The 22,149-nt window shown below is 35.8% G+C and overlaps 2 protein-coding genes across 2 annotated transcripts in view; both read right to left on the bottom strand.

Annotated features, from left to right (window-relative positions):
- Positions 1–16,789, bottom strand: part of LOC145671023 (uncharacterized) — a 183,510-nt gene extending 166,721 nt beyond the window's left edge. Inside the window, exon 1 of the mRNA XM_081739680.1 lies at positions 16,321–16,789. The gene's annotated coding sequence lies outside the window, so the exon portion shown is untranslated. The remainder of the gene's footprint in view (positions 1–16,320) is intronic.
- LOC145671489 (uncharacterized) lies at positions 2,356–2,799 on the bottom strand. Its single transcript, XM_081740680.1, has one exon. The coding sequence runs from the start codon at positions 2,797–2,799 to the stop codon at positions 2,356–2,358; it is 444 nt and encodes a 147-aa protein (XP_081596806.1).
- Positions 16,790–22,149: the final 5,360 nt, after the last annotated feature.

The raw sequence follows: 22,149 nt of genomic DNA, 5'->3' as shown, positions 1-22,149 counted from the left end.
TCTTTACGAAAAATGGAGGAAAGGTGATAGGAAATTGAAATAAAAACTCATGAGTAAGAATAGGAATAGGAATAAGAAATATGTTACAAGAAACTCAGAAAATTGATAGAAAGTGGAAAAATGAGTGAACAAATTGAGAACCCATATAAATTAGAAGAATGGAGGAAGCTCATTAAATGCAATGACTCCTTATGTAATATTGGTAAAACTGGTAGAAAATAGGAAAATAAATGGAAAAAATGAAAAAAAAAAAAGAAATGGGTGTCCAGAGGATGCTTATTAAAATCAGCGATTCTCTACGAAAACTCTGACAAGTAAAGGTCATCTCCCAAGAATTGGGGATCCGAAAACTGCGCATATATTTAGATAGAGGAGGGTCACGGAGGAATACCTGGTGAAATATGCCGGGCCGACAGGCAAAGGATAAATCCAATATGGCCGCCCAAAGGTCATGCCAATCGACTTTGCAAGCAACCTCTCATCCACTTCCCATGGGCAAATTGACTTAATGTTTTGCAGATTGATATATGTATGAACACTACACAGCTATTGGTTTGAAATTTCGCGGACGTTGACGTATTGAACCCAATATGGCCAATCAAAATGTCAATATGTCAATGACTCGTGTCTAGAAAACGATTTGTACTATGGAAGTACAGTATCACTAGACGTGTACGAAAAGCATTAAACAGTTCAAAATATCGCCATCTGAAAACCAATATGGCCGAAAAAATCCTGAACCAAACAGCTCGTACTACAAAAACGAAATTTGGTGTAAAGGTCCATTACCACTAGTAGGTGAGGAAAATAATACAAATGGATCACAATTTCTACTTCGTGTATCCAATATAGCCACGAAATACGCATATAAAATATACACTGTAAACAGTTCAGGTGGTTTCGCATGAAAATCACCTACAATTCACTGGAACAGATTTTGCAGGTGAAATGCCAGTAAGTTAAACATGTTGCCAGTGCCTGCATTATCTGTTTGAAGTGTTACACGCAAACATATACTGTTCATTTGGGAAGGTCTAGAACGCACTAGCCACATACGACCTAGAATACGCATCTTAAAGTTTGCAAACCATATCATATATAATAAAAATCGCTTTTCCAACACTGGCACCGTGGGTACACAGGTAACATCGTGGTTTATCGTAACATTTGTATTATTTTTCTCACCTACTAGTGGTAATGGACCTTTACACCAAATTTCGGTTTTGTAGTACGAGCTGTTTGGTTCAGGATTTTGTTCGGCCATATTGGTTTTCAGATGGCGATACTTTGAACCGTTTAATGCTTTTCATACACGTCTAGTGATAGTGTACTTCCATAGTACAATTCGTTTTCCAGACACGAGTCGTTGACACATTGACATTTTGATCGGCCATATTGGGTTCAATACGTCAACGTCCGCGAAATTTCAAACCAATAGCTGTGTAGTGCTCATACCTATATCAATCTGCAAAACATTAAGTCAATTTGCTCATGGGAAGTAGATGAGAGGGGGTTCCTCCCAGTTGCGGACGTCTCAGTTGCGGACGCTGCTCTTATCTGTTAAAATCTTTCCCAGTTGCGGACGCACAGATGTTGCTTGGAATTTCCATGACTCGATTACGAAGCAGCCAGAATTGTTAGAGCCAATTGCGGACGCGTATGGGAAAAGAGGTAAGATCTATTGATAACAAGCAGTAACGTTGCCACATTTTTCATTTCATTACATTTACTACCTTGCCCTCAGCAACGAGAAGAACTTTTTGTTGCAAGAATACAATTTACTGAAAAGAGATTCATTCAGGGGTGTAGCTTGTAAGTTCTCATAGGGGCATGACTTTTTCAGGGGCCTTAGCCCTTTTACAATGTCGAAATAAAATTCTCCTCACAAATTTTTAGAGAGGAGAATTTTATTTTAAAAAATAAGATGGGAACCGCCCCCCCCCCACACACACAAGAATTTCGTACCCTCTATGCATCTTCCCTTCACACTTAACCAGGCTTAAGACTGGCAGTGTCAATGTTGAAACTATTGGCAGTGGCGTGTTTACAAGTTGCAGGAGAATAGCCACTATTAAATATTATGCCTATATGAGAATGAGCTTGCAGTTCTCCTTTGTCAGGTAGTGAATTACATACAATATTTAGACAAACCACGTATATACAGTATTTACACAAAGCTACTCAAGTCTCTGAACATATGCTATGCATCGCAAACACTTCTTGATGTTACCAGTATCCTGAAATTCCGCACGAATTCTATGCATTCTTTTGTCCAATAGTATTGCCGATTTCTTTCTTCTTTCCCCGCCAATTTTTAAATCCAAACGATCGTACAGAAAATCGCTATGCCAATCTTCATCCTTGAGAACTCTGACTAACTCTGAGACATTTGGGTGTTCTTTGTTTAATAGAACGCAGTGTGTTGTGCCAGCCTTCGAGTGCGTTGTTCGTCCTGTACCTTGTGTTATGGCAGTTCCAAATCTCTGTAGTAAAAGTCGAGTTCTGTAACCACTGTACGACGAAATAATCATAAAATTGCTGCAATTCATTGTTGCATGGTGTGTCTTCTTGAATACACAACCAACCATCAACGACTTTATCTACTGGCAAGTGTGCCAAAGCAGCACACATTCTAATGCACAACCTAACCTCATCATCATTTGTGTATTCTTGTACAAGCCCTACTTCTTGCACTTTTCTCCATAGGTACTGGTTGAAATGAAAATTGCATCCTTTAACCTGCGCTTCTGGAAATACATACCGCAATGCGTTTATGGATGACTCTTCGAAGTCAACCATTATCCATTCCGGTTTCCACTCAGGGACTTGTCCCTTAATTCCTGCGAAAAGTTGGAAGTATATTTGCTGTCTTTTGCTTGGCAGAAGAGCAAACACAATCGGAACAATATTGGTTTCTTCACCTCTGCTACCAATGTCGGCATGCACTGTATAAAGTTAGACAAACTGTTTGCTGCACGTTTTGAATGTTTCATCCATAAAAAAACGCTTTAAAACTTGCAAGAATATTTCTTCAATTTCTGCTAGCAAATGCCGGTATCCTGTCTTCACCTGCATCATCTAAAAGAAGAAAATTGAATCCATCTCGAAAATGAAGAATATCAGAAGAAAGTTCAATATCCTGAGCTGTTTTCCACGATGTGTTTCCTGATTAATTCCTGCAGCGGTAAAGACAAGACTTTAAAGAAGAATACTGCGGCACGTTAGCCACCAAATCATAATCCTGGTCATATAAATCAGCGAACTCTTCTTTATATATTTTCCAAATAGGTTGATCTTCTTCCCGGACTCGCTTCTTTGCGCTGGATATTTTCTTCTTTACTTCATCTACTGCAACGTCCGATACACACGAATGTTGTGAAACCCAGAGCACAACATTGTCTTTCGCTGACATTCGCCATTTGCAACTTTTGGATTTGTCGTAGATGCAAGCCCAAGTAACACTTCCATTTTTATTCCTCCTGTTGAAAGAGAAGTTATTTAAATTTATTAGTTTTGCATGATAATTTACTTCATTGCTTGTTTTGAATTTACTTAATTCCTTGTTTTAGAAGCCATTAACAAAAGCTTGTAGTTTGCAGAATATAAGTTGATTAAAGATTTAATAATAATCGACCGTTTCGCACATGCTCATCGACGAGGAATATTTAGCGTCCGAGGAAAATTTCTAGTAATTGCACGTAAAGTCTTAGCCTAAAATCTTATGATGAACAATAAAAGGAGAGTAATGAAATGAAATTTAGTGGAAAGGTTCATTTCCATAAAAAAAAAAAAAATGAACAACACACAACGTAATAACTTCAACTATAGACTCATTCTACATGTAAAGTAGAAAAAAAAACATGGAAGAAAAAAATAGTGCCTCAGGAAATGTGACGTTAAAAAAAAATCCACTAACGCGAATAGGAGAACCTCTGAAATATGTTTCCTTTTGACATTTGACATAACCCAAATAGATGAACAAGGCGGCTATGCAGAAATGACTAACTTTATACTATGATTCTTCTCAAAACGCTCCCATTTTCACAATTTTTGTTAATTAGATAGAGCTCATCCCGAAGATTCATTGAAACCACTGAAACGTGATTTTCAAATGTAATAATAATAATAATAATAATAATAATAATAATAATAATAATAATAATAATAATAATAATAATAATAATAATAATAATAATAATAATAATAATAAATTGAATGGTCCTTTTTAAAAATAAGCACCTTATGTATTGCAATCATGGATAGCGACAGTTGCGATTAACAAGAAAGAACACTATTTTAATCTTAAGACTTCTGTGATTAACGGAAAGTGTCAAAGTATTGATTTTTGAGATTCCATAAATTAAAAAAAAAATCAAAGTTTGAGAAATACTTATATTCTAATCTATTGACTACTAATATAATAACAGAAAAACTCCAACTCTTATATATTTCAGCAGAATCCTAAATGACGCTTCTGAATCTACTATGAGCAACAAATTATACACATTGTGTGAGCAACAGTTATTACGTTGTGTGTTGTTCAGTTTTTCATGGAAATGAACCTTTCCACTAAATTTCATTTTATTACTCTCCTTTTATTATTCATCATAAGATTTTGATTCTACATTAACATGCATAATTATGTCTTATATAGTTTTGTACGAAAGTTTAGGCTAGGAGTTTGCGTGCAATTACATTGAGAAATGGATCTTCTTAATGAATCTTTGTAAGAAATTTTTCTCGGACGCTAAATATTCCTCGTCGATGAGCGTGTGCGAAACGGTCGATTATGATTAAATATTTAATCAACTAGTATTATGCAAACTACAAGCTTTTGTTAATGACTTCAAAAACAAGGAATTAAGTAAATTCAAAACAAATAATTAAGTAAATTATCATACAAAACTAATATATTTAAATAACTTCTCTTTCGACAGGAGGATTAAAAATGGAAGTGTTATTTTGGGCTACGAAAATTTCGCTCACTAAAAATTTGCTGGGATAAATGAAATTAAATAATGCACAAATCTGCAAAACAATTACAGGAATTCTGATGTAATTTACATGTATTTCATATGTAATTAATGTATAAACTAGTGGTTAGCAGCAGGGTTGGCTGGTTTAAACCAAGGTGGTTTAAACCATGGTTTAAACCAAGGTTTAAACCAGCTGGTTTTTTCAAAAAAACCAACTGGTTTAAACCAAAAAACAAAAAATGTTCGTAAAAGTGTGTGTTTGTAAAATCTTGATGAACACACATTTGTGGGTTATCACGTTTCACTCCTGTATATTATTCGTATTATATCCAGACCTAAATTCCCCATTCATTACTCAAAAAGATTATACTACAAAAGCAACTTTTTTTTATAAGTTTATAAATGTTTATTTTGTGATTTTTTGTAGTTATTATTGTTATGTAATTGCAATCGAAGAAAAATTCTAAATATTGTTTCGTTTCAATGTTTACTATTGATAAAATACATCGAAAATGCCGTACTTTTTGTGTGTGTGGAGGGGGGGGGGTCATACAGACCTCACGAGAGGCCTTTAGTGAAATAAGTATCTTTGGTATCTATTTATGTATAAATGAGTCTGAGCCAAAGTGGACTCAAATAATTCGTATCTTTATTCACTTTTCTTATTGATATGCAGATTAAGTCGGTGTATTTCTTTAATTTGGACCAATAAAAGTCGTTATTAACTAACTTGAATTAAATTAGTTCTTCTGTACTCCGTACTACTTTGAAATTGTTCATATGTAATTCTGTGTAATGGTTTCACTTGTGCAACTGTTTATCTTTTTGTCCTTCTGAAATGACTCTTGACAGCTATATTAAGAAGCATGTAAAGATCAGTACAACGTTTTTTTTATCAGGATTCCTTCGTGAGTGAGTCGGCAGACGTATCGCATTTGTGGCCAATTAGTCCTGGTTCCGAGTTCAAATGGAGGACAATTTCTCTCGGATGTAACTCGAGAAGCGGTTTTTATTCCGCTTTAAGCTTATGTGACCCCTTCCAGCATAACTCGGTTGTCGCATAATAACATCAAAGCGAAACAAACTTATTTCTGTCCATATATGATATGAATATATAGAGCAAATTATTTAAACCATAAAAACCTGGTTTAAACCAAAAAAACCTGGTTTAAACCAAAAAAACCGGTTTATTTGGTTTTTTTAATAAAAACCATGGTTTTTGCCAACCCTGGTTAGCAGTATCTCTAATATTACATAGCTTTATAATTCTAGATGCTCGTACACTTACAGATTTGAATTCTTTATATCAAGGCAGGGTAGTAAATGTAATGAAATGAAAAATGTGGCAACGTTGCTGCTTGTTACCAATAGATCTTACCTCTTCCCCTGCACGCGTCCGCAATTGGGACTAACAAGTCTGGTTGCATCGTAATCGAGGCATGGAAATTCCAAACAACACCTTGGCTAAGCGGTTAGCGTATGCGCCTTTGGCGTGGGAGACGCGGGTTCGATTCCCGGCGGGAGCTCATGTGGTTCGGATTCCACGTTAATCAGTAGGTCCACGTCTCATATAGCCTCGCTGCTGAAAGGGACGCTAAACTAAAATCAACTCAACTCAACCCAAACAACACCTGTGCGTCCGCAACTGGGAATGATTTTAACAGATAAGAGCAGCGTCCGCAACTGGGACGTCCGCAACTGGCACGGATTCGATGAGAGGTTGCTTGCAAAAGTCGATTGGCATGACCTTCGGGCGGCCATATTGGATTTATCCTTTGCTGTCGGCCCGGTATATTTCACCAGTATTCTTTCGTGGCCCTCCCCTATCTAAATATATGCGCAGTTTCCGGATCCCCGATTCTTGGGAGAGAACCTTTACTTGTGAGATGGTAAGAACTGAGAAAAATGTAGAAATGGAGAATGATAAGAAATTAAAAAAAAAAAAACTTCTAGAAATTTGAAGAACTGATAGAAAATTAATGGAAAAACTTATATAAATGAAGAAAGGTTATAGAAAATGAAAAGAAAATGAATTTGAAAAGGTGATAGAAATTGGGAAAAGCGGAGGAACTTATTAAAAGTAGCAATGCTTTACAAAAATGTGAAAATAAGGTGGAAACTGAAAAGAAACTGATATAAAGAGGGAGTGACAGGAAATTTTAAAGAAAAACTGATAGAAATAGAAAAGCTAACAGAAGTTGGATGAAACTGATAGAAAATTGGAAAATAAATGGAAAAACTTGTATACATAGGAAAAGGTGATAGAAAATAGGAAAACAATATAGAAATGGGGAAAGCTGAAAGAAATTGGGAAACTGATATAAAATGGGAAATTTAATGAAAAAATGGAAAAACGATATAAATGGGGAATATTTTTTTTTTTTTTTGAAAATGGATATAAATTGGCAAGACTTAAAAAAGTGAAGAAAACTGACAAAAAATTGGAATATGAATGAAAAAGTGGAAGAAAAATAATAGAAATGGTAAAATTTGAAAATTGATTAAACTCAAACCACCAAATGAAAAACAGGAGAAGCTGATAAAAATTCTTTCAGTACAATGTTTCTTCCATATAGTCAATAATGGGATTGAATCTTCAACTACAGCCAAAATATAACAATTCAAATATAAGTTATATAGCCTTCAGACATCGAGAAGTATAAAAGTATTTTCCCATACTCTATATACAAAGCAATATTACCCCCATGACTCGTGACTTCGAAAAGTAAATAATAGCCAAGTCACGTTTTTTCATGTTTGCATTTACAGCCCTTGAGCTGATAATTATAAACCTTGAGAGAAAATGATGTTTACAAGATTATTGCATCACATAAAAAAAAGGAGATTTTATAGATTTCATCAGCTTATGGAGTTGGCTGTTTTATTTGCAGACAAACGAAGACGACGCCCTCTCTTTATGAGACTTTTACGAAAGCGTTGTTATAGATTATAGAGTTAGTAAGGAAGTCTAATGCCGAGGCTATATGACACCCACAGTTGTAATAGGAGATGTGAACTACATGCATTATCATTGGCAATCAAATCCTGGTATCCCATAGCAGGGCTACCACACTTATCTATTTAATCAAGAAGGAATTACAATGGCAAAAAAGATATTACTACCGATGATATGCTAACATATTTCTCTCGTAATCCACTACTCAATGGCGTAATCAGAATTCACTTTGCAAGCGAGTGTTACTTCAACTACACTCGGTTGTGTTTGTGTTCACAATGGGCCATGTGACTCCATATGGTTGATTCAAATGAGGAGTAATTTTTGTTGCTACCCTATTTTATATAACTTATCTACAGGGTATACCAAAAGTTTGGGACTATAAGCCAATTCGCTTATAAGAAAAAAATAGAAACAAGAAAAAATAAATAAAAATGAAAAAAACAGGAAAGTTATTGGAAATTGGTAGTTTTCAATCTACTTAAAAAAAATATGAGTTACGACAATTGCGACCATGTCGTTAAAATCATCTTATCAATTTAGGATTGATGCTTTATGTCAAGGAAAAAAAAAAACTAATCGAGGACTGCTGCGTAAGAATATTACTCTCATAAAAGGTAAATGACAAATTGATACATAATTAAGAGAATTAGGATAGCACAATCTTTTTGTTGTGTGTTTGGCTTACAAAACCGAATGATTGAATCAAAGCAGAGAAACGATATCATATAAAGATTGATGAAGGGATCGAGATAATAATCCAAAACGACGAAGTAACTGGTGACTCAAAAAAAAAAAAAAAAAAAAGGTCTGAGAGCTTGGCTTATGTACAGAAGGTGGATTAATGTAAATCCTCCGTGAAGCTGACGAGTTGTAATGATGCTGAGACTTTCCTGTACACAAATAGTATATATTAACAGTATCAGATAAGGAATCGTTAAAAAAAAAAAAAAAAAAAAAAAAAACGAATTGAAGATCAACACTGATTTTGAACACATCAAAATAGTTGCGCATTAGCTTGAGGTTCCGACTATTTTGCCAGTCTAAAGCCTGAAAAAGTGCGAGAAAAATAGATGGTTTGTCATTAATATTGCTGTGTATAAAACAAAAGTAAAATTTTTCCCCATAAATTATGGGATCTCGATAACTAAAATTTTAACACTTGTATTTGATCGCAATTGTCACTGCTACCTCCTTGTTGATTGCAATTTTCACTACACCACTGGTTAAATATGTAATTAAATTATTATTATTATTATTATTATTATTATTATTATTATTATTATTATTACTACTACTACTACTAGAATTGCTTCACTTAAAAACACGCTGAAGAATGTTGCTTGCATACGTACGAAAACAACTTTTTCAAACATGCAAAGTTAAATTCAACACACAATTCTCAGAAATACAAATATTACATATATGACTCACTTCAAAGGCATTGAATATGTAGTTATCTTCCAGGACAGGACAACGCACTTTGATTCTTTTTTTTTTTAAAGTCTTCTCCATTTGAATAAACAAAAGCTAAATTTAAAATCAGGAAAAGGAGCTCTTTTAAAGCCCATCACCTTGTGAATATTAAATGAATGCATTATTTTCGCTTGACAGTCATTTCATCACACTGATGATAGGGACACTTTTGTCTTACTAGTTAGTGTAGTCATATGTTCCACAACTGTATAATCGTTGTAGCTATGTGAATTGTGCTAATTTCGGACAGTTTCAATTCCAAGTTTTTAAAAATATTTTTCAGGAGTCTTTAATATTTACTGCTGTAGGAAACTTGGAGTCACTGAGGTTAAGGAAACGTAACCTAAGTCTTGTAAATACATAGTTTCTCATAAGGTTACTCACAAGACGAGAGAGAAATCTTACAATGGAAACACGTACACTTTCCGAGACGAGACAGAAATCTTACAATAGAAACGGATACACTTTCCGAGACGAGACAGAAATCTTACAATAGAAACGGATACACTTTCCACGACGAGACAGAGATCTTACACCAGAAAAGGATACACTTTCCGAGACGAGACAGAGATAGAATAAAAACTTATACATTTTCCGAGACTAGACAGAGATCTTACAATAGAAAGAGAGATGCTTTCCCAGACGAGACAGAAATCTTACAACAGAAACAGATTTACCTTCCGAGACAAGGCATCACTTTCACGACACCTTTTCGAGACTTGTCAAGAGCTAAATTTTATCTTGTAGATAACCTTAGCTTTAGGTATTTTTTGACTAATTATTATAAGTGGAAGAAGCAGGGAAAAACATAAGATGATCATATCGAAATAATGGAGTTCAATAATATCAGATCTGATGAACGGTCAAATTTGAAGCATCGACTCCACTACTCACAGTAGTGTTTAGTACTTTATTTATGGAACTTTAGCTTCTCTTTTCAACACCAAAGCTACATGAGACACGAATAGGGATGAGTACGAGACACAGCCATTTGTCTCGTTCCATTTCAAATCTCACAAAGCATGTCTCGCATATAGAATCTCGTATCGTGCACATCCCTAGACGTGAACTTACAGCCCAACGTGGGATCGGAACCAAATGAGCGCTCGTCAGAAATCAAATCCTGGTCTTCTGCGCCAAAGACATCTGTAGCAATCTTATAGACACAGTGGCGCTATGATTTAGTTACTTTCAACAAGGTTTGCTTTATCGAGAGAAACAGAAATTGAAGCTGAGCTTTCTCTTAACACAAAACTAGCTTCCGTAAATAAAACTGCCTTGAACCAAATAGTAATGAGTCTACGAACAGCATTTCTTCCCTATACATTCAGGCAATATTAAAGCCAACTTTTACTCTCCTAGGGAAGCTTTTAAACATTCAGAAGGTTTCAAAAATAAAGTGCCAACATCAATGCTATACAGACTCCTGTTAAAAAAAAAAAAAAAAAACTAAGCTCCTGCGCAAATTCAATAAATCTTCAATTTCTTTTAGCTCTCTGCGGGAATAAGATTAGCATATGCTTCTCCGGGAGAACCGAATTCAGTTCCCAATGGGAGTTCATGTAGTTCTCATCCCCAGAGTTGTAGGGTTTCCGGGAATTTTTGCCAGGTCCAGGTGTGTAATAGCAGAGTTCCAATACTCTGCACAAACCATCTTCCAAGCAGCTGTTTCTTGCTACAATCCCTTTGCCTGGCAACACGTCTTTCCTTTTTTCCTTCCTTTTGAAATCTTTTAAACAGCAGGCGGTCTATTGTTCCGAAATGCACCAAATACGCTCGAGCTGACGTTTTCTCCGCGTTTTTATTGCTTTCGCGTTTGTGATTAGCCATCTACATTTAAATACATGGTCAGCGTATTCCAAGCGTACGCATGAGCAATAAATACGCTTTGCGATCGCCTCAAATAGCCAGGTACTAAGTTTCATATTGTCTTGGGGTGGCACGGGGCTCAGTGATAGAGCGCTTACCTATGGTGCGTGGGGTCACTTGGTTCAATCCCCGGCCCAAATAAATTTGTGTCCGTGGGTTTTCTTGGAGTACTCCCCTTTCCTGACACATTCTTATTCCATTAGCCAAAAGGGCATATTCGTGGGACGTTAAACTGAAAGATTTCATTTCATTTTTGATATTGCCATAATGTTCAAGGTAGACGTTAATCTTCAGAGCAATCTTTTCTTTCTTTTTTGAGTGAGCAAGCCATGACTCAGGGAACTTCTGTGCCACTCACCGTCGTGAAGTAAAGTCTATTAACCAGTGTTGATTTCAGATTTCCCCAAGGAGGGCGAACAGTAGTACTGTGAAAATAGTAATAGTCCACATTAAGCACGATTGGAGATAATGGCTCTAGGACACCCCTGAAATCATCACTGTAACTAACCATTTGGTTACAAGGCAGCATCTAACTTTCACAGAACAAAAGATATGACAATCAGTACACGTGTGGCTGCAATTAAGATTTAGTACTTTAGCTTAGTATATATTAGTCTCGACTAACAAGCATATAAGTTTTCAAAGATTTCTCTTTCTGCCTTTCTTAACTTCGAGGTAAGTATAACTAAGTAATAATTTTCGATGTAGATGCAGACAGTGAAATGTGTTCATAAAAATTTCGGCACAGCTTTTCTTCATAATTACAACCCACGTGATACAAAGACGTCCCCTTGAAATGATGAAATAGGTCACCAAGTTATTGATCTGTGACCCGGACGCAGTCAGACCCATTACCAACCAGACCCGGACAGTCCCCCATCTGACCCGGCGAGGAGGGTGCCGAAATATCATCATACAAATGCAAGGTGTCTACTAAAATTCTAAAATGAAATTTCGTGACTTTTCCGTGATCTTTTCTTTACCAAACGATAAAATTTTGTAACGTTCATAAGATCGAATTAGAGCGAATGTTCATGCATGCGATAGAAGCGTGCTTTGCTTGCGATTTGGTAGCGTCTAAAGCCGACCATAGGCATTTTTTGTGGTGAATTTTGACGTTTTATAGAACAAAATTTTCCAATCTGTAATTACATTTGTACATATTTTTAAAAAATCGTGACCCAAAAGCTAAATTTAGTGACTTTTTCTTGACTTTCATGACCGTTTTCTGTTTTCGTGACCTTTTCATGACTTTCGTGACCGATAGATACCCTGAAATGGAGAGTATGCATGAGGTTGCTAATGCAGTTCTAACCAACAGATTCTTTCCTCTCTTTCTCTCTCTCTCTCTCTCTCTCTCTCTCTCTCTTTATATTTCCCTAAATATGTGATTTTCCTTCTCGCGGTTTGTGTTCATTTTTCTTTGTGTGTGTAGTACTGAAAGATAACTACAAGGCCCGTCAGAGTACAGTGGCGTGAGATTTGCAGAAAATTAAAAAAAAAAAAGTTATGTATTTCTTATGAGGGATCCTTGTTTAATCCAGAGAACATCAAAACTTATCATGTAGAGTATAAAAGATACCGCTGAGCGTAAATAATGTTGTCTTAAAACTTTTTGTATAGCCTGTTCAAAAATAATAAGGATCCATTTTTATGAGACTATTACGTAATCTAGAAATTTCAGGAATATCAGTGTTGTAACCTCGAGACCAAGGCCGGTAATGCGTCCCTGTAATCTAGATCTATTAGAGGCGAGATTGTATGGTGGGGAACTACCAATATTTTGAAGATTGTTCTTGCACGCACCGACAGCATCAGATTTAAGCCCTGTTCTTGGTTCGAATCCTACGGTCCTGTCCTTTATAACCTCGTGTCCCATAAGGACTTATGATAAAAGCTCAAAACTTGTAATTTCAAAATTTTAGGACGAAGAAAAGTGGACGGAGTCAGTAGATTACGTCCTACTCGAAACGTAGCAGCTATCCAAAGTACTTGATAAGACTTAGTAGAATAGAGCGGTTCACTCAGGCCATGTAAATTTATGGTTGACAACTTCGTATCCGTGGGTTTTCTTGAGGTTCGGCCGTTTCTACCAAATTATTTATTCCATCAATTCATTTCATAAGCAGTCACTTTTATTAATGGTCCGTCTCCTTCAGAATACTGCAAATAACCAGATTTCTTTTTATTAAAAGAAAAAAAAACACTTGACAACGAAAAATCTTTAAGTTTTACGTCCCACGGTTATGCCGGTTAGGCTAAAGGAGACGGTGATGATGAGTGATGAATGAAATGGTGGAATGAAGAAAGTGGGAGGAAACGGGAGAACCCCGAGAAAACCCACGCACACGGTGTTTGTCCACCACAAAGTTCACTTGGCGGGGGCTGGGATCGAACCCGGGACCCCAAGCACCAGAGGTGAACGCTCTACCACTGAGCCACCGCGGCCCCCACACTTGACAACGAAACAGGAGTGCTAGCTAGCAAACATAGGAACAATATACAGTGTATATACAAAATCCAAATTTATGTTTATGCAAATAAGGAAAACGGTGAAAGATCACAAGCTTTCTGAAGAAATCTTGATCCTCTAACAGGCCCGTAGCCAGCCCAAAAAGTGTAGGGTAGTGTAGAAGTTAGGGGGGCCGATTCAACCATATTATAGTTCATCATCATATTGTAATTCATTTGCAACCTACCGTGAAAATTTTAGCAGGGACCAGTAAAAATTTAGGGGGGAAGGCCCCCCTAGACCTCTTCTGAATACGGGCCTGTCCTCTAAGCCAGTGACATCGCCCAAGTTTTAGCTTTCACGGTGAGCTTTGACTAAATTATAATCTGATATTCGCATTTCGTATCTTTGAATTACACTTCGATAATAATCTTTAATAATAATAATAATAATAATAATAATAATAATAATAATAATAATAATAATAATAATAATAATACGTGTGTTTCTCGTAAATTATTCGTATAGAAAAGAGTGACCTTGCGCCAGGTTATTTTGTACACAGCTCTAATCGTGTATGGCACCACTTTTTCGATTGTGGATTCGAGAAGGTATTGGCAGTGGAGTCAAAATTTCTGCAAATTTGTTTCTAAGAACGCCTTATTGGTATGCAACCAACAATACACGTTTGTTATGTAGGTTTACTTAACAGGAAAGGATAAAGACATTCTTCGTTATTTATTTACTTTCCTCATTTCTTCACTTTCCGATATCCTCCTTGTGTGAAGAACGTTCATTTCAGCTAATAATAATAATAATAATAATAATAATAATAATAATAATAATAATAATAATAATAATAATAATAATAATAATAATAATAACAATAATAATAATAATAATAATAATAATAATTGTATATCTACAAGCTAAGTGGAGAAGCTTACCTTTTGTACTATCACAGCTTTCTAGAGCTTTCTACCCTTGGAATGTAGCAATAAAAACCTTTTTTTTTTTTAATTTTAAGAAACGTGGTTTCCCTCAAAAGTAGTTGCCACTGAGCCACTATTTGATTACCTCTTAATTTAAGTGGTAGTTCTTCAGTTGGTTCATGATGTTAAGGTGAAGAAAATTCTATTTTCAAATGAGAATCGAACCCGGAACCTCATATATCGAAAGTATGTGCACAGTGGCGGCGATTGGACGTTAAAAGTGAGGGGATAACACATGATGTGAATATTTGTATTTGAATGTTAGTTTTCCTGGTTGTTTCTAACACTTTGTTTGACAAAAGGTTGTATAACTAATACGATACTATCTCTTTCAGTTAAAATACCGTATTTCATATTTTATTGAGTAAACCAAATTTATTTACACATACGATCAACTTAAACTAATTCATAATGATCATAAGCTCTTGACAGAATTAATAGAAAAACAAATACTATCAAGATAAGACGAAATTGTAGCAAAATAAGAAGAAATGCTAAAAGAATAAGAAATTATGGTAACAGAAAGATATACATTAGAATCAAATTGGGATAGTAAACGTGAAAATGAAAATGTATCTTTCAATGACGATGATAGTTATGATGAGATAAATTCTTAAGTGCATATTGTTTAAAACATCTTTCCGTCGTTGGTACTCAGGAACCAAGTCGTTATTTTCTTCCTTATATTACTAATTTTATTAAGTAAATTTACAAGAGCAACGTAAGTAGGTAGCCTTCTAGCCCTTTGTACTCTTAAACTTAATGCAGCTTCCCGAAACACTTGCGTTGGCATTAGGTGCAGTCGACCCTTGTAAGAAGAAATGAAAGTACGCTGGAATTGTTGCGCTCCAATAGCTTAATTTTGGGGCCATTTTCCGTGGCAATGGAAACGCAATTACTGGAGTTTTCTTAAATCCACGGGAAGACTAATAACTAATACGTACTCACTCACACAACGGCAAATATTATATGGCACCATTTTTTTTCTATGAACCAGTAATACATACAAAACTTTATATTTCCAAATGAAACTGTATACATTAAGGGGTCACTTCAAAAAAGTTGGGGCAACTGCCCCTTCTGCCCCCCTAATCGCCGCCACTGTACGTGCAGTAACCATTTGCATATATATTTCATAAGTAAAATATTTCATTACAGAAGCACAAGCACAATAACATTATTTTTCTCAATAAAATTATATAAAAAAATAAACACTTGAAAATAAACAAGACTACCAAATTCTTTAAATGTTTGCTTTGTGATGATGATAGTCAAAATAATATTCCGCTGGAAACATTAAAAAAAAAAAAAAAAAAAAAAAAAATAGAAATCAGCATTGTTTATGTATTCTGTTATATTCCGTACAGATCCTTGTTGTACACAATGTTCATTATATTTTGCTTTCTTATTTTAAAAAAGAAACAACTGTCGTTTTCGGTGTTGACATTCCATTAAACGTTAGTAATTCAATCTACAAATAATGCTGATGTCACACTTTATCCACTCGAGAACCACATTAACTTTCTTACTTTTTAAATTAATAATAATAAGACAGATAATAACAGACTACAAGTATGCAAATTCAATTAAGGTACTTACCGAAGTTCAAATGCGCGGATACGCTGATGAACTATAGCCGTTGACGCTCGATTATCGCATTGAAAACACAGATCCTCCACGCCGTTAGCGGAGTCGTATTTGTTCTGCTGTTTTCCCTACGGGCACTGATCTTCAACTGTTCTCCCAAAACACTGGGCGCAGCCTTGAATGAACTCTACGTTACTCCTTTTTTTTTTTTTTTATTTTTTCAAACTGGCGAAAAAGCGCATCTTCTGCTACCCGAACAACTAAGCTTCCTCAAAGAAAAAAAATCGCTTGCAAAAATCCATGAATACATTTTTCTAGTTATCAACGGAAAGAGTAGCTAAGTGGGCACTTTTCATAATCCATCTTTGTATTTCTTGTCGAGATTATTCACCGCACCTGCAAATGACGAACGAGAGAACTGCTCCTTCTTATTGGTCTGTCTGTTAAATCAGACAACTACCATAGCTACTAAGTGCTGGGGTTGGTTGTTTTCTTTTCTTTTTAATAAGAACGGATCGGCTGTAGTGGCTTGAGCCACACAACACAGGTGGTTTTAACACTGCGCGCGCTTTGTCAAACTGCCTGCTTGTCACACCAGAGCAGACGGCAATGAAATGACGGGTGGGACTCGGAAGTAGCATGACAAGTCACTTTTTTTTTTTTTTTTTCGTATGTTTATTTCATTGCTGACGAGAGTACAATATCCATACTGTATGACTAACAATTTAAGTATTTTAGTCGTGTATTTTTCGTAGGTATCTCAATGGCTTTCACAATGTGATGTGAACAATTTCGTTAAGATTTGTTGTGCGCAATTAGATTTTTTACAGTTTTACCAAAGAAGTGTCTTCAAATCAAAATGACATTCATATAAATGCCTCCTGTTTCTGCTAATTTAGAGGCTTCTACTTCACCATGGTCATACGTTAATATCTTTGGTTCGACATAAGAATGACCTTCAATACGTATATTACATCAAGTGAAATGCTTCCCCTTCCTCTTTTGCCTTCTATCAATGACATCCCTTCAGGGAAGTCATATCATTAAAAAATGTATCGTTACAAGCTAAAGGGAAAAACATCTGCTAATATACTGATTCTTGTATACAGATTTCTGAAGGTATATAAGCTTGTAGCGACAAAATGATATCAAAGTTAACGTCCCACGAATATATCCTTTAAGCTAAGGGAGACGGAAGATTAAGGCAAGTGAATGATTATGGAATCATTGGTGGAATCAGAATGTTGGAGGAAACGGGAGTATCCCGAGAAAACCTATGGACACGACGTTGTCTGCCACAAATTTACTTGTCCGGGGAGCGAACCAGGAACCTCACACACCAGAGATAAGCGCTCTATCGCCTTTTTCTTAAAAAGGTCAACCGATCATACCTAAGTTTCCTGGGCACCCGAGTTCCCTCGTTACAGTTTTTTTTTATAACCCTTACCAAAGTGGACAAGGTCATGAACATAGCTGTCCCACCGGGAATCGAACTCGGGAGCACCGAGCACGTACGCCAAAAGCGCACGCGCTGGCTACTAGACAAGCGGGGAGGGCTACTAAGCCACCGTCCCCCCATTGTAGCGATAAAAACATAATTTTTATCGATGTGACTTCCCTCAAAGAACCTCTACTTTTTTCTACTATATTTTCTATCACGTCCCTAGTATGACGATGTCTCCTTAAGCAATGGTAGAGCGTGAATATTTTAAAAATGCACTACATTTTGGTTCCTAATTCAATTCAGTACTCCCTTCTCGTCGAGTGGTTTTTATACGCGCCTTTGGCATACTAGGAGTGCCGGGTTCGATTTCACATGATAACGCGGTTCATACCCACCTTAAACTGAAGTTTCATTCCTCACTATACTCCAACAAAGGGGTAAAAGTGAAGGGGAACGCGGGGAGATGCCGTTCCACCACTTCCAAAAAGTATCTGTGGCGTCCCCCCACTTTCTAAAAAAATACAATGGGCAAAGATAGGCTCATGGGACGGCGTGACTTCATGCGTCCCCCTACCTTTTCAGATCTACTTTACCCTTTGCAACCAACTAATCAAGACCGGTCTGAGGGATAATTTTGGTCGATGCTTTTGACCTTTCAGCCCTTCAGGAGTAGGACCAACATTTGTCTAGGACAGAAGCACGTGGACGCGCAGCTTTTACTACTACCTATGCAAAATACATTGTCCTTTTGGCCTCGGCAGTAGGTTGTATTACGTTGGTACTTTACTATAGTGCTTCCAACTTTTAAAAAAATGGTATGGTACTTTGAGAAATAAGTAAAAACAGTTATGCTTATTCAAATACGAATAAGTAAATGTAAAAATATGGTTATACAATATTCAGCTGAATACGAAGAAACATATAATAAGAGTACGTACAAATTTTCTTAAAAATTTCAGCTAAAACATAAAATATTAAAATAATTGTATTTTTCTGTAGTGAAACGGATGAAGTTGTGTTGTATATTGTGATTTTACAGTGTTATTACAGGAATAGTGATTAATACATACAGTTAATTATTTACAATATAATAACTGTTTAATAAAACACTTTTTTTTTTCAAGTAGGTCTATAGGGATGCGAGTAGCGAGCGTTCGTCGTCGGCTTGACTCGCCCGATGCGACCACATCTTTCGCAGGCCTTGCCCCGGCCTTGGAACTACAGGAATTCAACTTAAGAGAAGAAGAAGAGAAGCTATGTGCTAAAATTTTAAAAGTCTTTCTTTACAAAATGTAGGCGAGCCATTCTCTACTTCGTCCGTATCCTTTTCTACTTCTAATGCTATCTCGCCACTTCTCTCGTATATTCGTGAAAAAAAGCTTAAGTGGTAGCGCGTTGGCTTCGCATTCGAGAGGTCGTGTGTTCGATTCTCGCTGCCGACCATCCTGACTAGGGGTTTCCTCAGTCCTACCAGGGAAATGCCGGGATGGTACCTACGAAACAGGCTATTGGTGATACCTTATCGAATCCTTTCCATTGTTGTTGTTGTTAGATATCCAGTATAAAATTGGTCTCTCAGCTGTATCTGGTGATTGTTAAATAAATAAATAAAAAAAACCTAGTGATGGAGCTGGTAAGACGTCTGCCTACTAACCGGATGACCGGGTTCAAATTGATTCTGTATGAAAACGATACCACTTACCGAAGTGAAACCTCAGTGAAACTGATGTTAAAATATACCCTTAATAAACTGTTCATTATGGCAGGAGGACATTAATATGGTACGATTATTGCAATATAGCATAAATTAATGTATGATTAATACTTAGATCTTTAATTTCTGTTTAATTAGAATATTGTCCAAAAAGATATATATATATATATATATATATATATATATTAGTCAACAGGTCACATCCAACTAAACAAAATGACGTTTGTAGGTAAATTCGCATACCTAGATTTCGAGATAATCCGAAACGGATGAACTTCCCTGGTGCAAAAAATATCGCATTCATTTCCATTTTGTTCAAGGAGATTGTCCTATATGCACTATATATTAGCAAGTTACACTGATAACTAATTATTAGAGCCCGGATTTTTATGTGCTAAAAAACTGTAAAATATTTGTTTTTATGTGCTAAAAATGAAAAAAATATTTGCTAAAAATTAAAAAAAAAACATTTAAGAAAAATAACAAGGAAAAGTATGAGGAAACACCCAACGTAAGAAAAATAAATGTTGTTGCTCACCAATAACTCCTATTCATCAGATGTCGAAATTCCATGTGTATTACAGTGAATAAGTAACGTCTTTTCCAAATTGTCCATTGTAAAGCCATGGCTATTGTCGCGGAATTATGCATTATACTGAGAAAAGGAACGTTCTACATCACACGATATTAACTTCGCATATTCGAAAAGGGGGCATGTCACAAATATTCACACTATCAACTTCACTAGTGTTTTGGCCTTCCAATACTTCAGATATTTTACCTAGGGTTTTATACCCAATGTTTTTTCTTTACAAATGCTTAATTTTTTCTTACGACTTCAGCTTTCTTTCAATGCACTGTAGTTCCTGTACTTCTTTAACCAAAGTACTCAATAAATCTCCCGTAGTTTCTAGTTTCTTTATAGAGTGAGTCAAGAAACCGAAATTGGCAGATATGAAAGCCAATTCACTGTCATTTACTAAATTTTGAACAATTTCAGTGAACGAAGAAGTATCGACTGGGTTTAGTTTAGTTACTATAGATACAAATGTTTCATAACATAGTACTCCATTATGCCAGGTACCCCGCCACGTGATTGCGAGTGTTGGAGGAAGTGAAAAATCGGGATTTGTTTCTTTGAAAAGTTAAATTCTAGTTAGGAATTTTACAAAAAAGTTTTTCCCATTTGACACTAACTTGTTCACTTTAGTACAAAGCGCTCCTTCAGAAGTTCTTTGTTTGGCACAAGTTACCCCAGCGTTGATAAGCAGAATTTATGACGACGCTGTTTCTGCAGGCGGGAAATTGCTTATAAATACGATGGATCGATTTATGAAGTCTGCTCTTTTCCCGATGTTAATTTCTTTTGAAAGTAGAAAAAAACGTAAAATTTAGGATAAAATAATGGAAAATTGTTAAAAATATGTATTTATTACCAAAATGTCCAAAATATTTATTTACATAATTTTTTTTAAAAAAATATGTATTTTTATGTGAAATAAAATTTGTAATTTACACTTGCAGAATCTTAATTGGGATAATAAACTCAGTTTTGGGCTCGTACGTGTTTGAAACAAATGTTTTTACATATAAATCCGGGCCTTACAATTTATAATGTCCTTTCTTAACGATGACACACACTAGGCCGGTAGCCAGCCCAAAAATGTGGGGGAGCCGGTAGAAGTAGAGCCGTCCCGATCCAACCATATTATAGCTCATCACCATATTATAGTTCATTTGCAAGGCTACTGTGAAAATTCCACGGGGCCGGTAAAAATTTAGGGTGGCCCGATCCCCCTTAGATCCCCCTTGGATACAGGCCTCACACACTCCATCTTTTGCAAAATTCCACTGAAATACTTATCACACACTACAGTTGAAAAATATCAAACAGATTATATAAATAATAGATTATGCAATTGAATAATGTAAAGATTATACCAATTTTATACAGGGTGATTCAGAAGGAATGTCACAATTTATGGGGTGGTTCTCCATGTGAAAATAAACCGAAGAAGTCTTATGAACATGTGTCCGATTTTCGATCGCTACGTAACTGGAGCGGATTGAAGACCACACACATCCATGAATGATTATGAAGACAAGTGTGAATATTACTTTCCGAAATGCTGTGTAGGCGCTATGGAGGACAGATGAATGATCCATCCTACTACAAGAGGTATGGGCATGGACGTCTCTCGCAAGTTAAAATTCGGGGGGACGAGGATGACTGGAATGCTACTAGACCCCAACTGAATTTACGTCAAAATTATGTGTTAATGATAATTTATTTGAATTATCAGCCAACTGGATCCTCGTACTACCCAATCGATAGGTTAAGCATGACGTACTTCCGCCAGTATTTGTTGTTCATTTGTTTCCGATGGGTTCCGAAGTTGTGAGCTGAATAAGCAACTTACAATGATTATACTTTACATTTACTTATAAATATTATAATGAGCGAGAATCATATATATATATATATATATATATATATATATATATATATATATATATATATAAGTTTTTGAAAGAGGAAAGTTCAAAGTCCAAATAGATCAAAGATAAGTAAGAGGGGGAAAACTTATTTGCATGAAAATAAAGTGGAATATCCACCAGCCCATAATTTCTATACGTACCAGAGGTATTGTTTGGAATCGAAAATGTGGGTTTTAGATCCTTA

The sequence above is a fragment of the Thermobia domestica genome, chromosome 15, assembly GCF_964235325.1.
Source record: "Thermobia domestica chromosome 15, izTheDome1.hap1.1, whole genome shotgun sequence".
In the NCBI taxonomy this organism is placed as follows: domain Eukaryota; kingdom Metazoa; phylum Arthropoda; class Insecta; order Zygentoma; family Lepismatidae; genus Thermobia; species Thermobia domestica.
The sequence above is the reverse complement of the archived record's forward strand: the minus strand, read 5'-3'. Positions and strand labels throughout refer to the sequence as shown.